This window comes from Cetorhinus maximus, chromosome 15, assembly GCF_964194155.1.
Source record: "Cetorhinus maximus chromosome 15, sCetMax3.hap1.1, whole genome shotgun sequence".
Classification (NCBI taxonomy): Eukaryota; Metazoa; Chordata; class Chondrichthyes; order Lamniformes; family Cetorhinidae; genus Cetorhinus; species Cetorhinus maximus.
In genome coordinates this window covers 48,224,797-48,245,221 of record NC_135893.1, presented here as the reverse complement: position 1 = coordinate 48,245,221, position 20,425 = coordinate 48,224,797, and the positions used below count along the sequence as shown (strand labels likewise).

The 20,425-nt window shown below is 41.4% G+C and overlaps 1 protein-coding gene across 10 annotated transcripts in view; it reads right to left on the bottom strand.

The window, feature by feature from the left end:
- Positions 1-2,183: 2,183 nt before the first annotated feature.
- The window catches only part of rhbdf1a (rhomboid 5 homolog 1a (Drosophila)), a 351,324-nt gene continuing 333,082 nt past the window's right edge, over positions 2,184-20,425 (bottom strand). For all 10 annotated transcript variants that reach the window (XM_078558344.1, XM_078558345.1, XM_078558343.1 and 7 more), the window contains 3 exons: positions 15,809-15,909; positions 11,274-11,427; positions 2,184-3,507 (listed from right to left, as the gene is read on the bottom strand). In XM_078558344.1, coding sequence (XP_078414470.1) covers positions 3,088-3,507; positions 11,274-11,427; positions 15,809-15,909 — 675 coding nt within the window. In that variant the 3' untranslated portion in view covers positions 2,184-3,087. The remainder of the gene's footprint in view (positions 3,508-11,273; positions 11,428-15,808; positions 15,910-20,425) is intronic.

Genomic DNA, 20,425 nt, shown 5'->3' with positions numbered 1-20,425 from the left:
TAAAGTCCCCCACAGGAGGTTGGTGAGCAAAACAAAAGCACATGGGATGAGGTGTAATATACTAGCATGGATTAAGGATTGGCTAACGCAGAAAACAAAGAGTAGAAATAAACAGATCATTCTCATGTTGGCAGGCTGTGACTAGTGGGGTACCGCAAGGATCAGTACTTGGGCCCCAGCTGTTCACAATATAAATCAATGATTTGGATGTGGGGACCAAATGTAATGTTTCCAAGTTCACAGATGACACAAAGCTAGATGGGAATGCATGTTGTGGGGAAGATGCAAAGTGGCTTCAAGAGGATTTTGACAAACTTAGTGAGTGGGTAAGAACATGGCAGATGGAATATAATGTGGAAAAATGTGAGGTTATTCACTTTGGCAGGAGGAACAGAAGTGCAGAGTATTATGGTAGATTAAAAAGTGTAGTTGTACAAAGGGACCTGGGTGTCCTTGTCCATAAGTCTCTGAAAGCTAACATGCAGGTGCAGCAGGCAATTAGGAAGACTAATGGAATATCAGCCTTTATCGCAAGAGGATTTGAGTACAGGAGTAGTGAAGTCTTGCTTCAGTTGTATAGAAGCTTGGTTAGACCGCACCTGGAATACCTTGTGCAGTTTTGGTCTCCTTACCTTAGGAAGGTATTTTTGCCATAGAGGGAGTGCAGGCTTGTTCCTGGATGGTAGGACTGTATGAAGAGAGATTGGGGAACTGGGCCTGTATTCTCTAGAGTTTCGAAGAATGATCTAATTGAAACCTACAAGATACTTAAAGGGATAGACAGGGTACATACAGGTAAGATGTTTCCCCCAGGCTGGGGAGTCTAGAACCAGGGAACACAATTTCAAAATAAGGGGGAAGCCACTTAGGACCGAGGTAAGGAGATTTTTTTTTTTAACTCATAGGGTTATGAATCTTTGGAATTCTCTACCCCAGAGGGCTGTGGAAGCTTAGCCGTTGGATATGTTTAAAGCAGCGACTGACAAATTTCTAAATACCAATGACATCAAGGGATAAGGGGATACTGTGGGGAAAAGCATTGAAATGGATGATCAGCCATGATTGTATGAATGGCGGAGCAGGTTCGGCAGACTGAATGGCCTACTCCTGCTCATATGTTCCTATTTGCACATTTAACAAATGTAAATTCTCATACAGCATTGCATAAAACAATTGCAGCAGCTGTCTTAGGGGGGTAGTGTGTAATTACAATATAATGGAGTTTACATAGGCAATTTCCATGATAAATGTGGATTTAGTCATTTATAATGGAAAGGCCACAGATGCAAGGTTTTAATTACAGACAGGTTGTTTAATGACTTGACTTCAGAGCATATGACCACTGATATCCCGAGAAGAAGCCAAGCCAAATTAAATTCCAATGAGTTAAAATTTATAAAGATGTACAGCATATCAGAAATACACAGAAACACAAGTCTGGTGTCTTCGTGTAATGTTTTATATCTGACAACTGGTTAAAATGCAATATCTGGACAGCAGTTTCTAAATCTCAGCATGGACTGTCATACATGCCTTAATAATCTTAACCTGTAAGAATATATTATACGAATAGAAAGAATAGGCATTTTATGCATACACTGATTTGAGTATTTCACTGATACAGGAACAGAACACATTTCAGATGGATCATTTTACCTTTTGACTGATTTAGCTGACCTTTTTCAATGCACCTTTGAAGATGAGGGACACAGTGCAGACCCTTGCATAAGGAGCTGAGGTGTCTGAACACATTATCTACAGTAATTATAATACAACCTTAAGAATATGTTAACAGCACATTCTAATTTATAGAATTATAATATCTACAGTTAAAGATTCTTTTCTTTTTAAAGTGAATGCTGCATGTGCCAGACAGTACATAATATTTATTTGATGCACACAATGCTTTCTAAGGGAGAGAAAGCCAGGTTTTGTCAGAGATGGAACCCTGTCACCTTGTAGCTGCATTAAAACACATTCTTGGCATGACGCACACTCACCCTGTGGGGTCTTTGCTCCCTCGGTTGTACATATAAGCAAATGTACTGGCCTTCAGTAAATTTCCTCACTTCAAGCTTTGTAGAATGTAAACTTACTGACTGCATGAGAAACATTGCACAATAAAAATCATAAGTCTCTGCTTCACAGTGTTCGATTATGGTGTGTAACAATAACCCACCAAATAATATAGCCAATGAACTTTTATTGTTGTCAGAAACAATGTTAGTGTTTATAAATTGCCAACTTCAATCACAGATGCAGTTTCTGTTGTTTTGCAGAAAATGTATTCCCTCAAAATACATCATGCCATGAATTGGAAAATAATAAACAATCTTTCAGCTTTCGGTAGGATCTTAACTTTTAGCTCTGTTATTCTGATATTGGGCACACGTGTTATTTGGATCCAGATCCAGCTCGGTTTGAAATTTCATGTCCATTATATACCTACCTGAATCCAGTGGTACAATATGATAGTAAAAAAAATGTCTGAAGTCAAGTAACTGATAAGAGTGCACGTGGGGTGGCAAGCCTTAGATTTTCCTGAAATATTATTATAAATGTAAATTTAAAGACAATCCATGGGGTCTTATCAGTTGTGATTATACTATTCAAAAAAAAACAGCTGAAGGGAAAGGACGATGACAACATCAAAAATTTAAACTCGAAACACAGTAAGGCTTCTGTCATGTATTCTGCAAACCAGCAGTCCAATCAAACGGTAGCTAAAACACTACCTGGAATTCATCACCACTTTAGCAGTAGTAAACAATACAAGTTTTGATTTAGTGCTAAAACTAGTGTAATACAAAATTGGCAGCACAAAATGTTGGTTCAAAAATAATGGGGAAGGCACGTAGGTCAAATTTAGAGGTGGTGTCCACAGTCCAGAGATGTATATGGAGCATCAAGTGCTAAATGTTATTTTTGAATTAAAAAAGACAGCATCAGACGAAGATCTGAATAATTACTTGAATATCACCAACATTTTGGTAGAGTAAATTCTTCTTAGTGTCCCCATGATGTAAATACTGCTAACAACAAAATCTGTAACATTGCTTGACGTCTCTTTCAGTCTTCGCAGTCTGTTTAATGTAGATGTGCATTGAGGTCATACTTTTCACAGAATTTATCTGTGAACGGAATACAAGTCAGATATTCGCACCATTCACAAGTTATTGGGTAAACGTAGAACAAAACCACCAGTCCTGCAAAAAGGCCTACAAAGGTGACAAGGAAGATCATGATTTGGCACCGCTTGCGATATAAGTCAAATCTCCCGAAGCTGATATATGGGAGGAATGCAAACGATAGGAAAAATCCACTGATGAAGCCGGAAATATGAGCAAAATTGTCAATCCATGGGAGCAGACCAAAGGCAAACAGGAAGAAGACGAGAGCCACCAGTTTGACAAAAGCCCTCCAAGGCCTGGCTAGAATCTGCCAACTCTGGAAGAGCTCCACAAAAAGACAGGCAAGGATGCCAAACTGAGATCCTGCGGGTCCAACCTTAAAGACACGGAAACAAAACGTAATTAATTTACTATTCCGCAGAATCTGAATCCTTCCAACTTAGTAACACAGTTCTCCTGCAATACAATGCATACAATACAATACTATTTTGGATACAATTCTATTTTTACTTAGCTGCCTTTGTACAGTTTATTTCCCACTGTTGCATATCCTTCAAATTGAGATAAAAATTTTGAAGTAAAGCAAGTTAAACGAAGCATATCCTGTTCTGTTACTGAACAATTTCAATGAAGAAGCTAAAATGAATTTCTATAAATGAAAAAACACAAGTGATTAAGTCACATTAGGTTAAACAGAGCATTTTTCCACGTTAAAGATGCTGTGATGAAGACTCATTACTACAACATAGCTGATCTTAGTTGACAGCAAATAGTTTACAATCTGCTTTTATATTGGTCTTCAATCATCAGCTTCTGTAACAATCTTGCAGTTTGCAGTATCAAAATAAGTGTCCTGGGTTTTTGTCGAGAACTTCTGATTTTTCAGGTATGTAATCTTCATCAGATGATTGTAGGAGAAACATGTTTTTTCTCTTTTTGATGCTGATGAACCTGTTGTGCTCATCTGAAGTTGGGGAGGAGGTACATTGCTTAGCAAGGGAATGAAGTTTGCAATGAATCTAACTGTGCTATACCTGACCTGAGACTACTTGATATGGCCACCGGGCACCTGATAGGGAAAATGTTCCATCCCCAGCATTGATACCTCTCACTTTAATGAGCACAAAAGAATCATCAAAATAAAGGCAGTAAGAAAAAAAGGAAGGTCATATGGACTCGAAATATTAACTCCGTTTCCCTTTCCACAGATGTTGCCAGACCTGCCGAGTCTTTCCAGCATTTTCTGTTTTTATTTCTGGAAACAATATATATCTCTTCAAATAAAAATTACACAGCCGATAACGTGGCTTGCATATTCTGTAACTGAGAGAGAGTGGACAAAGAATAATTTTCCCCACTTAGTTGAGGAGTGGCGGCCTTTTACTTTATCCTGGCCCACTCCCTTTGTATGCTTCAGCTTCAGGATGTTCAGCATGGCCTGCCTAATTTAACAACAGTCTGAAATGAAGGAACTTCACTTCTACTGAGCATTGCTCCCAATCGGTTATGCACAGCTTTTCTCTGCAGAAACAGTAGCAGTGAATTTGACGCACACACACAGGGACTGTGTCCATCCTGAACCCTAATTGTGTGAAGAAGTGAATCTGCTCCATCTTATAATGTTGGCTGCAGACTCAACATTCCAAATAATATGTGCAGATTGAAGTTGCCGTAACGACGCGTCCACTGCTGCACTCAGGTCAATGATATTTTTCTTTATTCTTTCATGGGATGTGGGCATTGCTGGCAACTGTTGCCTATCCGTAATTGCCCTAGAATGGAGTGGCTTTCTAGAGGGCAGTTAAGAGTTAATGATATTTCTGTGGGTCTAGGCCATACCAGGTAAGGATGGCAGATTTCCCTCCCTAAAGGGCATCAGTGAACCAGATGTGTTTTTACCACAATCAACGATAGTTTCATGGCCTCCATTACTGAGATTAACTTTTTAATCCCAATTATACCAGCTGCCATGCTGGGATTTGAACCCATGTCCCCAGAGCATTAGCCGGGGCCTCTGGATTACCAGGCTAGTGACATTCCACTACACCATCATCTCCCCATGCCCTGTTATATCTTCTGGTTCTCATTAGTTAAAAATATTCCCACTTTCTGCTGGAGCTTTGAGTGGATTTCTTCCTACTCTCCACATGGCTGGTGGATTGATCAGCTGACACATTGTTGTTCAGCACATGACTCCAGTGCAGCAGTAAAACGTGGCACCCCGAATGTACATTTGCATAACAATTAGTTCCTATTTCTTTGCAAATATTTAAATAATATATAATGTCTCTATATCAGTATCAATCATTAACTTTTTTCTATAAACTAAAGAAGATTGACAATCGACTTTTAAGATGTTCAATTTATTTATAAAAGTGAATTATAATTTGTTTTCTTTTCTAATAATATTATTCACAGTATCAGTTAGGTGCTAGGGTGTTGTGCCTCCATCTTGTATATGTGGCAGCTTTCGCACTCAGTAATGAGTTACAGCTTTGCCTGTGCAGTGTGCTTTGTGTTGCTCCTGGTGTTGTAGGAGTTGTGATTGATGTTGCTAATGTTGTGTTTCTTGCTGGTGATATTTGCCACTTGTTGGTGATTTTTCAATGTTGACTCGCTGGTTAGTGATGTTGTCCCACCGATTAGTGATGTTGATGATCTTTTTTGCTTTTTCACAAGAACATAGGAGCAGGAGAAGGCCATTCAGCCAGTCGAGCCTGCTCCGCCATTCAATACCATCATGGCTGATCAAACACTTCAATGCCTTTTACCCACACCATCCCTATAACCCTTTACGTTATTGTTAATCAGAAATCTTTCAATCTCTACTTTAAACATACTCAATGACTGAGCTTCCACGGCCCTCTGGGGTAGAGAATTTCAAAGATTCATAACCCTCTGAGTAAAGAAATTTCTCATCTCGGTCCCAAGTGGCTTCTCCTTATTTTGAAATTGTGTCCCCTGGTTCTACGCTCTCCAACCAGGGGGAACATCTTACCTGCATCTACCCTGTCTATTCCTTTAAGTATTTTGTCGGTTTCAATGAGATCACCTCTCATTTTTCAAAACTCTAGAGAATACAGGCCCAGTTTGCCCAATTTCTCTTCATAAGACAGTCCCGTCACATCCCGGGAACAAGACTGGTGAACCTTCGTTGCGCCCGCTCTACGGCAATAATATTCTTTCTGAGGTAAGGGGACCAAAGCTGCACACGGTCCTCCAGGTGCAGTCTAACCAAGCTTTTATACAATTGAAGCAAGACTTCACTACTACTGTACTCAAATCCTCTTGTGATAAAGGCTAACATACCATTAGCCTTTCTAATTGCCTGCTGCACCTGCATGTTAGCTTTCAGAGACTTATGGACAAGGACACCCAGGTCCCTTTGTACATCTATACTTTCTAACCTCTTACCATTTAGGAAATACTCTGCACATCTGTTCCTTCTACCAAAGTGGATCACCTCACATTTTTCCACATTATATTCCAATCTGTGGTTTTCTTGCCCACTCACTAAGTCTGTCCAAATCCTCTTGAAGCCACTTTGCATCTTCCTCACAACACACATTCCACCTAGTTTTGTGTCCCTGAACTTGGAAACATTACATTTGGTCCCCACATCCAAATCATTGATATATATTCTGAACAGCTGGGGCCCTAGTACGGTACCCCACTAGTCACAGCCTGCCAACGCGAGAATGGCCCATTTATTCCTACACTCTCTTTTCTGCCTGTTAGCCAATCCTTAATCTATGCCAGTATATTGCCTCCTATCCCATGTACTTTTATTTTGCTAATCAACCTCCTGTGGGGCACTTTATCAAAAGCCTTCTGAAAATCCAAGTATACTATGTCCATCGACCCTCCTTTATCAATTTTGTTAGTAACATCCTTAAAAAACTCCAACAAATTCATTAAACATGATTTCCCATTTGCATATCCATGCTGACTATGCCCAGTCAGATCATGATTAGCCAAGTGTCCATTTATTACATCCTTTATAATAGATTCTAGCATTTTCCCCACTACTGATGTCAGGCTAACAGGTCTGTAGCTCCCTGTTTTCTCTCTCCCTCCCTTCTTAAATAGTGGGGTGACATTTGCTACCTTCCAATCTGTAGGAGCCATTCCAGAATTTATAGAATTTTGGAAAATGATCACCAATGCATCCACCATCTCTATTGCAACTCCTTTCAACACTCTAGGGTGAAGAATATCATGTCCTGACACCTCCTTTAGCCAGTACCACCACTATTACCAACCCTTCGACCTTTTTATGACATATTTTGCAATCTCTCCTTTGCCTCCACTTATCGCTGGTCTTCTGTCCAGCTTCACCTGACCCACCCCCTTAAACAGTATATATTTCACCATATTTCTACTTTTCTTTAGTTCTGAAGAAGTCATACGGACTCAAAACGTTAACTCTTTCTTTCTTTCTTTCCACAGATGCTGTCAGACCTGCTGAGTTTTTCCAGCAATTTTTGTTTTTGTTGCCATAGTACTGGCTGTGTTTGCTGTATCTCATCAGGCCACCCCTTGATCACTTGCTAGGAGAACATGTGTAACTCAGCTTTGCTGGTCTCATCCCTAATTTGACTCCGTTTTGGTGGTGTTACTTTCACAAGGTGATGGATCTTCATACCTAAATCCTTTTTCTTATGTTTCTTCAGTGGCAACAACTGAGATAGGATATCTGCCCACCCCATTTCTCTTCCTGGGTTGTATTTCAGAGTGAAATTGTAACTCTGAAGCTTCAAGCGTAACCTCTGTAGTCTTGCTGGAGCTTTACACAGATTTTCCTTGTAGAGCTGCTCCAGTAGACAATGATCACTCTCCACTATGAACTTTACCCCATTGAGACACGTGTAGAATTTCTCTCATCCATACATGGCTGCCAAAAGCTCTCTTTGTGTTGGCACATCTGGTCTCAGCTGAGGTTAGAGCTTTGGATACGAATGCTATTGGCTTTCCCTCTTATGCCAGGGCTGCTCCCAGTCCTTCTGCAGAAGCATCGACATTCAGGTAACGGATTTCTTTTTCTAGTAGTATGACAGAGTTGTCTCCTTGCATACTACTCCTTTGAGTTTGTTGAAACTCCTCTCATGTGACTCTAACCAATAGTATGCAACATCTTCTCTCATCAGCTCTCGCGGGTTTGCTGTGTGTTCTGACATGTGAGGTAAGAACGAACTAGTTCTGGATCAAGCCAAGGAAACTTCTCAACCATTTCTTGTCATTTGGAGCTTCCACACCAGAGATGGCCATGACTTTTTCAGTTGGGTAAACCATTCCAAAGAACTAGCATTCTGTTACCTTTACAATACATTTGCGTTTAGCTTGATCACAGCTTGGTGCAATGCAGTGTCAGTGAGTGGTAGGCCCGCTATGCTTTAGTCCTGGCACTTCAGGTTCAGGGCTGGAAAATCATCCTTAAAGAACCTTGAAACCAAAATGTAAAACAACACCTCCTGAAGAACTAGTTGGAATTTTTCTTATACTCCCGCCTTTCTTAGTGAGTTTGACAGTTTAGTGACAAATTAAGGACCATAGACTAGTGTCGATTAGAAATTTAGTTTAGGCTGTCCAAAGTTATTTTACCCTTACAACTAGCAGAGTGAGGAGATTTCTATCCTATTAACGGAGGCTACACTGGCTCTGCTGTAAAGGATAAACCCTTAATCTACTGTGTCACTCAGTCCCCAAGAAGCTGCTTGTTTACCAGCTTAGAAAGTGGCGGTCCAAATGATAAATGTCACAGAAATAATGGTTCATTATGTTGTTGCATATTAAAGAGAAAACGTCTGAGATAAACCCTATCATTACTAGAGATGACTGTGAACAAACACGGAAATTTCCTGGCCAAACAAATCTTTTGTTTCAGGTTATTTGATGAATGCCAGGCACATTCAGTAAAACCATGAGTGACTCAAGTGAAACATTACAGAGTAGTCAATCCATTTCAGATCCATTTCAATTTAACCTCAACAACCTTCGATGCAAACTAAATGTACTTATGCAAGAGAGGGGCAATCTAACTGTCATTACAAAAACACTTTAATGGACTCAATTAGAAGGTGGCATTTGTAAAATTGCAGGGTCCTCAAACTGCCTGCACTTTAAAAAAAAATGCAGTGCAATGGTGATGTTTATTTCATTAGCACCTGCAATTAGCTCCTGCTCATGAAAACAACAAAAAAAATAGACCTTTCGCTATTCAAAGAGCAGCGATATTCTAAAACCTGTAAGAGAGTTCTGTACAAAACTACATTTTTTTAAGCAAGAACAGAATTATCTGGAAAAACTCAGCAGGTCTGGCAGCATCGGCAGAGAAGAAAAGAGTTGATGTTTCGAGCCCTCATGACCCTTCGGCAGAACTGAGTAAAGTTAGGAGAGGGGTGAAATATAAGCTGGTTTAAGGTTGGGGGTGGGGGGGAGAAGTTGGGGGGTGGGGTGGTTGTAGGGACAAGCAAGCAGTGATAGGAGCAGATAATCAAAAGATGTCACAGACAAAAGGAACAAAGAGGTGTTGAAGGTGGTGATATTATCTAAGAAAATGTGCTAATTAAGAATGGATGGCAGGACACTCAAGGTACAGCTCTAGTGGGGGTGGGGTGAAAAGACTGACAGGATATTACAGTTATAGATTTAAAAATAATGGAAATAGGTGGGAAAAGAAAAATCTATATAAATTATTGGAAAAAACAAAAGGGAGGGGGAAGAAACAGGAAGGGGGTGGGGTTGGGGGAGGGAGTTTAAGATCTAAAGTTGTTGAATTCAATATTCAGCCCGGAAGACTGTAAAAGTGCCTAGTCGGAAGATGAGGTGCTGTTCCTCCAGTTTGCGTTGGGCTTCACTGGAACAATGCAGCAAGCCAAGGACAGACACGTGGGCAAGAGAACAGGGTGGAGTGTTAAAATGGCAAGCGACAGGGAGGTTTGGGTCTTTCTTGTGGACAGACCGCAGGTGTTCTGCAAAGCGGTCGCCCAGTTTGCGTTTGGTCTCTCCAATGTAGAGGAGACCGCATTGGGAGCAACGAATGCAGTAGACTAAGTTAGGGGAAATGCAAGTGAAATGCTGCTTCACTTGAAAGGAGTGTTTGGGCTCTTGGACGGTGAGGAGAGAGGAAGTGAAGGGGCAGGTGTTGCATCTTCTGCGTGGGCATGGGGAGGTGCCATTGGTGGGGATTGAGGAGTAGGGGGTGATGGAGGAGTGGACCAGGGTGTCCCAGAGGGAACGATCCCTACGGAATGACACCGGGGAGGTGAAGGGAAGATGTGTTTGGTGGTGGCATCATGCTGGAGTTGGCGGAAATGGCGGAGGATGATCCTTTGAATGCGGAGGCTGGTGGGGTGATAAGTGAGGACAAGGGGGACCCTATCATGTTTTTGGGAGGGAGAAGGCGTGAGGGCGGATGCGCGGGAGATGGGTCGGACACGGTTGAGGGCCCTGTCAACGACCGTGGGTGGAAAACCTCGGTTAAGGAAGAAGGAGGACATGTCAGAGGAACTGTTTTTGAAGGTAGCATCATCAGAACAGATGCGACGGAGGCGAAGGAATTTTTTTAGTCCTCTTTTACATATTCAATGGAAAATACCAATTAGAATCAGACATAAGTGAGCAACTATAGAACATTTGTACCAAACTCTTCCTTTCTCTAGATGGAGTTTTTTTTGGAAGTAGTTTAATAAGCTACAGTGCTAAAAAATTATAGAGAGAATCAAAAGGCAATGAAATTGCTGCTTGTGACATGACATAGCTGTGTTTTGGTAGACCAAGAATGATTGTGGCTTTCCGCTCTGGAATTAGTATTTTAGTTTTCCTTTGTAGGATAAAGAATTGAATCTATTTCTCTGTAACTGTGCTGAACATATATTTGATTCCTATACGATCAGTAACCATGGCTTCCAGCCCAACTTTTAAAAAAAGTGGTTTCCTTTTGCTAAAAACATCAACATCTAAAATTATATTTGTGTAATAAGTCTTAGTGAAGTTTGATGTGTTTAAATGCTGTTCAGGTCCCACAGCTTTTTAAAAAAAATTGCTGCCTAATGGTTAGAGACTGAATTTGCACTCATTCTATTTCAGCGAATATGATAAACTGCATTTCACATTGTGATGTATACCTGACCATTTACCTACCTCAGCTCGGTACGGCAAAAATATGGCACTGGCCAGGTTTCCGGTGATTCCGCTAAGGATGTAAATGATGGAAATCCGAAGCCACCCAGCTAGTTTTTCAAGGTCCCTAAGGATTGTCATTTGGAAGCAGATGGACACAATACAGTGGAGAATCCTGTGAGAAAACAATATTAAAAAAAAGGTTTGATCACAAAATGAAAGTCTAAAAATTTTGGGGGGCTTTAATCTTGCCCCCAAAAACTATGCGATTATTTTGTCATATTTAATTTAAAACAAGGAGCCGGTTAGCTCAGTTAGCTAATGACTAGCACATGGTCCAGAACAGCGCAGGTTCAATTCCCGTTCCGGCTGAGGTAGACATGGGACCTGCCTCCTTGCCCTGCCCGAGTAGAAGGCTATGGCAAACCACCACTGACAAATATTGCCAAGAAAACAGCTCAGGATGAAGCAAAAGACCTGCTTTTGTGCAGAGCTCCCATGGAATATGAAACAATACATCTTAATACTGACATTATATTACATTAAAGAAACTATATAAATACAAGTTGTTGCACCATCTTGCTTATGGTACACACTTCCTGTTCACAAATATTACTTATGATAGATTTTCTTTTTCCAAAAAATTGCTCTTGGGATGTGGTTGGTACTAGCAAGACCACATTTTCTTTGCTATCTGCCCTGTTCATCTTTAGGTGATAGTGTGCCTTCTTCCTCATCTGCTGTAGCTTTTGTGAGGATGGTTGCTCAGACAATGGTGTGAGGACTTCAGGATTCTGATCCAGTAATAATGGAAGAAAAGCAATGCATGGACAAGTCAGGATGATGCGCAACTCGGAGGTGATGGTGTCCCCACATTACTACTCTTGCTCTCCTTGTCAGAAACACTCATGCCCCTCCTAGCAGTTATGTACAGACTCCAATGGTCCCTTTGAGGAGTGCTCATCTGGTTTCTTTAGGTCTGGGAAAACTGACACCAATTGTGATATGATTTCATGCCAGGATGTGCTAACCAATTCAACAAAGAGCACTCTCCCGGCATGGGCTGAACATGCGCCAGTTGAAGCTTGATATATCACCTGATTACTTTACTTGTGTTTTGTTCGTTGTTAGAAAATGTAAAATTCTAATTATGAGTCAGAGGCAGAGAGAGAGGGGCAGAGAGAAAAACAGAATGAGACAGATTAAGCGGACCCTTTAACTTTCATGGAGTCATAAAAAAGCACAGTGGATTTGTCACCTGTTATACACCTTGCTGAATTTTCTAACCCAGTGAAGTCAATTGAAGTGAACATCAGGTGGAGTGCACAATAGATGGTTGATTCACTACTACCCATTTTCCATCTCTACCAGCCTTCCACCAGCATGTAATAGTAAGTGGATAGTAAGAGATTGAGTGCATCCTATTGGGACAAAGAGTGATATATGCTTCAAGGCACAGGGCAAGGCTATAATACTTCATGAGTTATTTGTATCAGAGTTTACAAAGGAACAGGAATCTGACAAAATATCAGTACATAATGGAGGCAAAGTGTGAAAATTGAGAGGGAGGAGGTAATGGAAAGGCTGGTTATGCTTAGGGTGGGTAAGTCACCTGGTCCAGATGGCTTGCATTCCAGATTGTTAAAGGAAGTGGGGGTGGAGATGGAAGGGCTTCCCTTAATCTTTCAATCTTCCTTAGATATACAGGAGGTGCCAGAGGATTGGAGAATGGAAAATGTGGCAGCCTCATTCAAGAAAGGGCGTATGGACAGTCCTAGCAACTGCAGGCCAGTTAGTTTAACATCAGTGGTAGGTAAGGTTTTGGAATCCAGAATGGCAAAAAAAAAACAGGCACTTGGAGAGGTTTGAGTTAATCAAAGAGAGCCAGCATGGATCTGTAAAAGGCAGTTTGTCCTTGACTAATCAATTTGAATTTTTGGATTAAATAACAGAGAAGGTTGATGAAGGTAACACATTGGGTGTTGTCTAGAGGGATTTTAAGAAAGCATTTGACAAGGTACCTGAAAGGCTGATTCACAAAACTGAGGCTTAAGGAATAGGAGTGTCTGTGTCCAAATGGTTAAAACATTGGCATAACATAAAGCAGCAAATTGCGATAGATGGTTGTGCGAGGTGATGCCCACATCCAGTGAAAGAATAAAAAATAAATAATAAATAACATTAGAATGGTAGTAAGGCATTTCACAAGTGAAATAAATTGATCTGGTTTGTTTTCTAATGAAGCTGGTTTCCTATGGATCCCACACTGAATATTTAACAACATATGTTCAAAGTGCTTATAAATTGTGAGACAACAGAATCATAAAAGTGAGTTGAAGCATCATTGTTCAGCAATGATTCTGGATTCTCTGTCACTCCTCGTAAAATACTGTAAAACTTTCTCCAAGTGTCAATAAAATGCTTGTAAGCTCGATATTTGAGCAATCCACCGACTAAGTGACATGTGGGATCCGTGGAATCCACAAACTAAGAACATATTGCAATAATGGAGTTAGAAAGCAGAAGTGAGTTGGCGCTATTCTGGGTAAACTGATCTGTGCATGACATTTGATTTCTGCACATGCACAGACCAGTGCGTAAACACAGATGTGTATCGGTGGCCATCTTGTACAGCTATATTGCGTTGGCAGGAGACAAAGCGTAATTTAAAAACTCAGCATAGATAACCAAGTGTCAAAGCTTGGTAATAATTTGCGTGGATAAATTATTTATGGTCATGGATCATTATGGTGATAAATATTTTTTAAACCATGGTTATTTAATTGGCAGAAGAATTAGTGCATTAAAAAATTCAGTACAATAGGATGATGAGAATGTAGACCAAGGGCTTCCTTGATGTAGTAGTTCAATAAATGCCACAGTAAGCATAGTGTCAATTTATATACAATATACACTGGCTATTAATCCAACACTCAAACCTAACTTCTATTTCTTAGGATTATTCAAACATTCCTACCTGAACTGTGCACATGGAACTTAGAAAAGCATTACATGGTATTAAATCGACACTGCTCTGTAATTATCACATCCAAAAATGTATTTCATTCTTTTCTCAATATAAAAAAAACATTCATTGCTCAACTATCCCATCATTGAATGGCCCCAAATATTAACTGGAGGGACAGGGCTTACTATAATTTCCAACCTTCTTTTGTTCAGAAGGAAAACTAGGTTCAAAATTAGTTATATTTATTTTGTTGAACTCAAACATTCCAGTTAGATATTGGAATACATGAATACAATACATTTGGATGCACTTTGGTTCGAACTGCATTGGATAGTTAGAGAGAAATCCACTGGCGTGTTGATGGATTAAACATTGCGCCTCCATTCATCAAAGAGGTTTATACTGCAATAAGCTGCACAAAGCTGATTTTGTCTGTGCGAGTGTTGAGACACGTGCAGGTGAAGCTGGTGATGAACAGGAATTAACAAGCTGGAAGTTTACGCATAGGAGAACTACCACCACACTTTGTGGGAAGGTCGTGTGACTTGGTCACCCCAGGGTTATTTCGCCACCCCAGGGTTATTTCAACTATCTGCAACAACAGTGGTGGGCTCTCATAATGACACTGATTAAGGATCCATCTTTATCCAGCCCCTAAGATTTATTTACTTTAGGTTTGCACAGCAGTTTGGCAACCATGTTGTTAGCAACATGAATGATGTCACAACCTCTCTCTGCAACACCCTTTCCAGATTAACTAAGTCAGCTGTCTATAATAAAAGCAAAATACTGCGGATACTGGAAATCTGAAATAAAAACAGAAAATGTTGGAAAAGCTCAGCAGGCCTGACAACATCTGTGGAGAGAGAAACAGAGTTAACGTTTTGAGTCTGTATGATCCTTCGCTGAAGAAGAGTCATACAGACTCAAAATGTTAACCCTGTTTCTCTCTCCACAGATGCTGTCAGGCCTGCTGAGCTTTTCCTGTATTTTCTGTTTTTATTTAAGTTAGCTGTCTCCTTGGTAAAAACTTAGGCCTGTGTAGCATTAGTTATCATGTCCTCACTTTGATCCCTTTTGTTGCTTTTATTCTTAGTAAGTGCCTTGGGATGATTCATTATGTTAAAGGTCCTAGAAAAATATAAGTTCTGCCTGCAGTGGTATAAACTAAAAAAACCCATTTGAAGCATGTTGCATTTTGCTTCTGCACCCTATGCGGGAACCCAAGGTGAGGAACTGTTGGTTCTCATCAGGATAGGCAACACGGCTGACACTGATAAGAAAATGGCCTTTCTGCTTTGCCGTATCCCCAAAGATTTGAATACAAGGCTGAAATTGTGAAATGGAGGCTTACAGGCATGGGACTTCCAGTGTCACATTTGTCTAAGATACTACTGGTAGGAGTGTGTTTCTTTATTTTTACATTGTTTAAAGCAAAAGTCCCCTTCCCATGACTAGCTGATCAGAATCTTGGACAGGAACATTACAACAAATATTATTCCAAATACCTTTACACTGAATAAACCAAGTGCACTGCATTAAGAAATCGTAGTTTGGATCTCAGCTTCACCATAACAGAAATACTTACCCTGCATGTAAAAACAATGAAAGCCAGAGTCTGTAAAACTGATCAGGAACTTCAGGGTTGAGGAATGGCAGCAGTCCACACACGTCATCCATGCAGTGTACCTGGACAAAAAAAAAATAAGATAAACAGCATATTCTAGACTCTGGAACAGTAAATCAGCATTTGACGTGGTTATGTGTAATTTCAAAATATCTCAATTATAAGAACATTCAAGGGTGAGAAAAGGCCATTGGAGGAGATGTCATGCAGAGCTCTTTCGCACTGTATCCTCTTTCCTCCTTCTCACTCATCCTACATGCACTGTCTGAGAAATCAAAGATGTTTTCATATGGCACTCCTTGCTCTTCACACTAAAAACTAACTCCTGTCCCTCCTCTTAATTTTAAATAGAGAAAAGGTGGAGACGCCTCCACCACTTTAGTGAAAAGATTGCAGCTTTCCTGATGACGCAGCATCATTCAATCGACTCTAATAACCTCCAGCTCAGAGTCTGGCAACATGTGTAATTCAGAGTGGAGGCTAGAGGAGTAGCTTTCATGTGCTGAGTTACTGGGTGCATATGCAGAAGCTAGGGCAAGCGGATAGAACACCACAAGTATTAGTTCTTCGAACAGCAAGATCACATACTAGCTCTACTGCAGAAGTCACGGCTGCTAATTTCAAGGACCAACCTACTGGAGATGGCGGAATGACACATAGCAGGAAACGTTGGATGCACAGGACAGCTTGCCAAAGAGCTTGTGCACAAGAGCTGAGAGCATGGAAGAGTCCAGCCTTCAACTTGTGTAGAGTTTTTGCACAGAAAATGGCAATCATTCTATTGAGCACATTGTCAGTTTCACGAATGTGATGAAATGTTTGCTGACAGCCCCCACCGCAGCCTGCCCAGCCCAAACTGAGGTGCTGCAATCTGGAGCTGGGCATTCAAGCCAAGAACTGCTTGGTGTCGCCAAACCATGATATCCAAAGCTTCATCAATGCAAGCACAGCAGTCTCCCATCTCCCAAGCTGCAGCCACTTGGGATACACCTCATACGAGCACCAGGACAGGTAACAGCACAGAAGACAAGCAGTTAAGCAGCTGCACAAAGGTGACTCTTAGTTAGGTGTATAACAGTTAATAGGAATATGGAATGTTGGAGCAATTTATTTTTCAGGATTTGGTGTTGGGAGTTAGTACTTGTACTCAAGACCCATAAGCCAAGAGCGAATGAGGGCATTTGGATGGTGGTGATTTCGATTGCACGGTTGTTACACATATTGTAGATGGGTGGCATGTTTCATGTGAAGTGCTCATGGATGATTTACTCTAGCAGCTAGGGGTACTGGGGACCGAGTAAATGACATGTAATGTCTACACCACACAGTTAGCAAGCAATGACCATCTCCAACAAGACAGAGTCTAACATCTAATGGAATTACTATCAAGTCACCTATCATTATTAAATCTTGGGGTTTAACTGGGTTGTGGACCAGCCACATAAGTACTGCAGGAAATTCGGGGATGATCGTGCTCACAAGAACCTGCTAATCTTGTCTTTCTCTGTGGTGGAAGTTGAGAGGTGACTTTGAAGGAGCCTTGGTGATTTTCTGCAATGTATCCTATGAAGAGTGTACTCTGTGGCCGCAGTAAGGCCTTGGTGGAGGAAGTGGGTGTTTAATGTGTTGACTGATTTGGGTGCCAATCAGGTGGACTGTTTTGAACTGGATTGTGTTGAGCTTCTTGAGCATTGTTGGAGCTGCACTCATCCAGGCAAATGGAGAGTATTACATCACACTTTTGACATATGCCTCATTGATGGTGGAAAGGTTTTGGGAGTCAGTATGTGAGTCACTTGTCACAGAATTCCCAGTGTCTGATGTGGTCTCATATAGATGGCAATTATGTGGCAATTCCAGTTAACATTTTGGTCAACGGTGACCAAGATGTTAATGGTGGGAGACCTGGCAATGGCACTGCCGCTGAATGTCAAATACTGCCTTGCTGTCAAGGATATCCAAGCCAGGTCAACCGCAGCTCATTCCTGGAAGTCAGCTATGGCCCAAGGACATAATGAGGTTTGGGATCGAGCGGCCCTTGTACAGCCCAAACTGAGCATTGGTGAGCAGGTTACTGGTGAGGAAGTGCCTCTTGATAGCACTATCAGCTTCCATCACTTTACAGATGATTGAGTAGACTGATTGCCGGATTGGATTTGTCTTGTTTTCTGTGGAAAGAAAATTTTCCACATTGTTGGATAAATGCTAGTGGTGCAGCTATATTGGGACAGCGTGACTAGGGGCGCAGCTAGTTTTGGAGCCCAAGTCTTTAGCATTGCAGCTGGGATGTTTTCAGGACTCTCAATCTTTGCTGTGTTCAGTCATTTCTTAATGTCACATGGAGTGAATTGAATTGACTGAAGGCTAGCCTGTTAAGGTGGGGGCATCAAAGGAGGCTGAGATGAATCATCCACTCAGCACTTCTGGCTGTAGGTGGTTACAGAGGCCTTATCTCTTGCACTCAAATTGGGCTCTGCCATTATTGAGGATAGGGATTTTCATAGAGTCTCCTTGTCCTGTTAATTGATTAATTGTCTATCACCATTCACTGAACCGAGGCAAGTCTAACCACTTGCAGTGGTCAGAACAATCAAAAGGAGAGAAAAATCCATACTTTGGGTCAATTGAAGTAAGTCTAAAGAGTGAGTTCCGCCACATGAGGCAAAGTTTCTTTTAAGCTCAGACCCAGTCAAAACCAGGAGGCGGACCAGAAAATGTCAAGCAGGGTCATTAATATTGGGTAGTTTTGCATGGTTTATTATTTACCTTCTTAATAAAGAAGGAGTCATGGGAAGTTAAATGAACTAAGATTCAATTACAACTGTTGCTCTATACATCCCACTTGTTTGTAAAATAAAGTAGCTTAAAGATTTGGATTTAGCTTTACCTCACTAGGATTTTCATTCTGTCTGCTGAAAGATTAACTGAGGTGCACATGAGGACATGTGTGAAAGACAAGAAAGCCAGCCTAGATCTTGGGGACTACAGTTCATCCCTGAGTGTAAGACACTCAGGACTGAACAGCACCCCTGAACCAGGCAGAATATTTAAGGCAAAGCCAGAAATTTGCAACAGGTCATTAATGCTGGCAAGGGATTTTGATGAAAAAAAGCAGAATGCTGCGGATGCTAAAAATCTAAAATAAAAACACAAGGTCGGGCAGCATCTGTACAAAGAGAAAAGGCCGACGACGTTTCATCAGAACTGGGAAAAGTTTGTGATGTAATAGGTTTTGGGTAGTGGGTGGGTGGGTGGGACAAGGACAAAAGGAGGGTCTGTGATAGGGTGGAAGACAGGGGAGATTGAGTCTTCCAGGGCCAAAGAGAATGGTGATGGGGCAAGAAAAGAAACAAAAAGACGTGTCCAGAGCAGGTGTGCTACTGGCTGAAAGCGAAAATAAAGAGAAAAACCAAAAGGTGCAAAGGGAAGGAAACAAAATGGGAGACAGAGATTACAGTCTGAAATTGTCGAACTCAGTGTTGAGTCCAGAAGGCTGTAAAGTGCTCATCGAAAGATGAGGTGCAGATCCTCAAGCTTATTTGAGTTTGACTGGAAGAGTGCAACAGACCAAGGACAGAAATGTTAGCGTGAGAGCAAGGCAGAGAATTAAAATGACAGGCCACCGGAAGCTTGGTGTTCCACAAAATGGTCACCCAACCTGCGTTTGATCTCCCCAATGTGCAGAGGGCCACATTGTGAGCAGCGAATACAGTATATTAAATTGAAGGAAGTACATGTAAATCACTGCTTCACCTGGAAATAGTATTAGGTGCCTTGGACGGTGAAGAAAGGGAAGGTAAAAAAGCAGGGGTTCCATCTCCTGCGCTTGCATGGAAAGGTACTCTCGGAAGGGGACAGGGTGTTGGGGGTGATCCAGGAGTGAACCATGGTACCACGGAAGGAATGGTCCCTTCGGAGTGCTGAAAGGGGAGGAGTGGGGGGAGGCAGGGGAAAAGATGTGTTTGGCGGTGGCATCAACCTGGAGGTGGAGGAAAGTGATCTGTTGAACACAGAGGTTAATGGGGTGGAAAGTGAGAACAAGGGGGACTCTATCGTGGTTCTGGAAAGGAGGCGAAGGAGTAAGAAGAGCAGCGTGGGAAATGTGGTAGATACATCGAGGGCCCTGTCAACTACAGTGGAGGGAATCCTCGTCTGAGGAAAAAAAGAAGACATCTCAGAAGCACTGTTGTGGGAGATTGCATCATCAGGACAGAGGCGATGATGACGGAGGAACTGGGAGAATGGAATGGAGTCCTTACAGGGTATAGGATTTGAGGAAGTGTATTGGAGGTAGCTGCAGAAGTCCGGGGTTTGTAATGAACGCTAGTTGATAGCCTGCCACCAGAAATGGAAACAGAGAAGTCATGGAAGGGAAAGGAAGAGCTGGGAATGGACCATGTAAAGCTGAGAGAAGGGTGGAAATTGGAAGCAAAGTTGAAGAGGTTTTCCAAATGCTCGAATCCTATTGCACCTCTAACTTTTTCCAATTCTGATGAAAGGTTATCGACTTGAAATGTTAACTCTTTTTCTCTCTCCAAAGATTCTGCCTGGCTTGCTGAGTATTCCCAGATTTTCTGT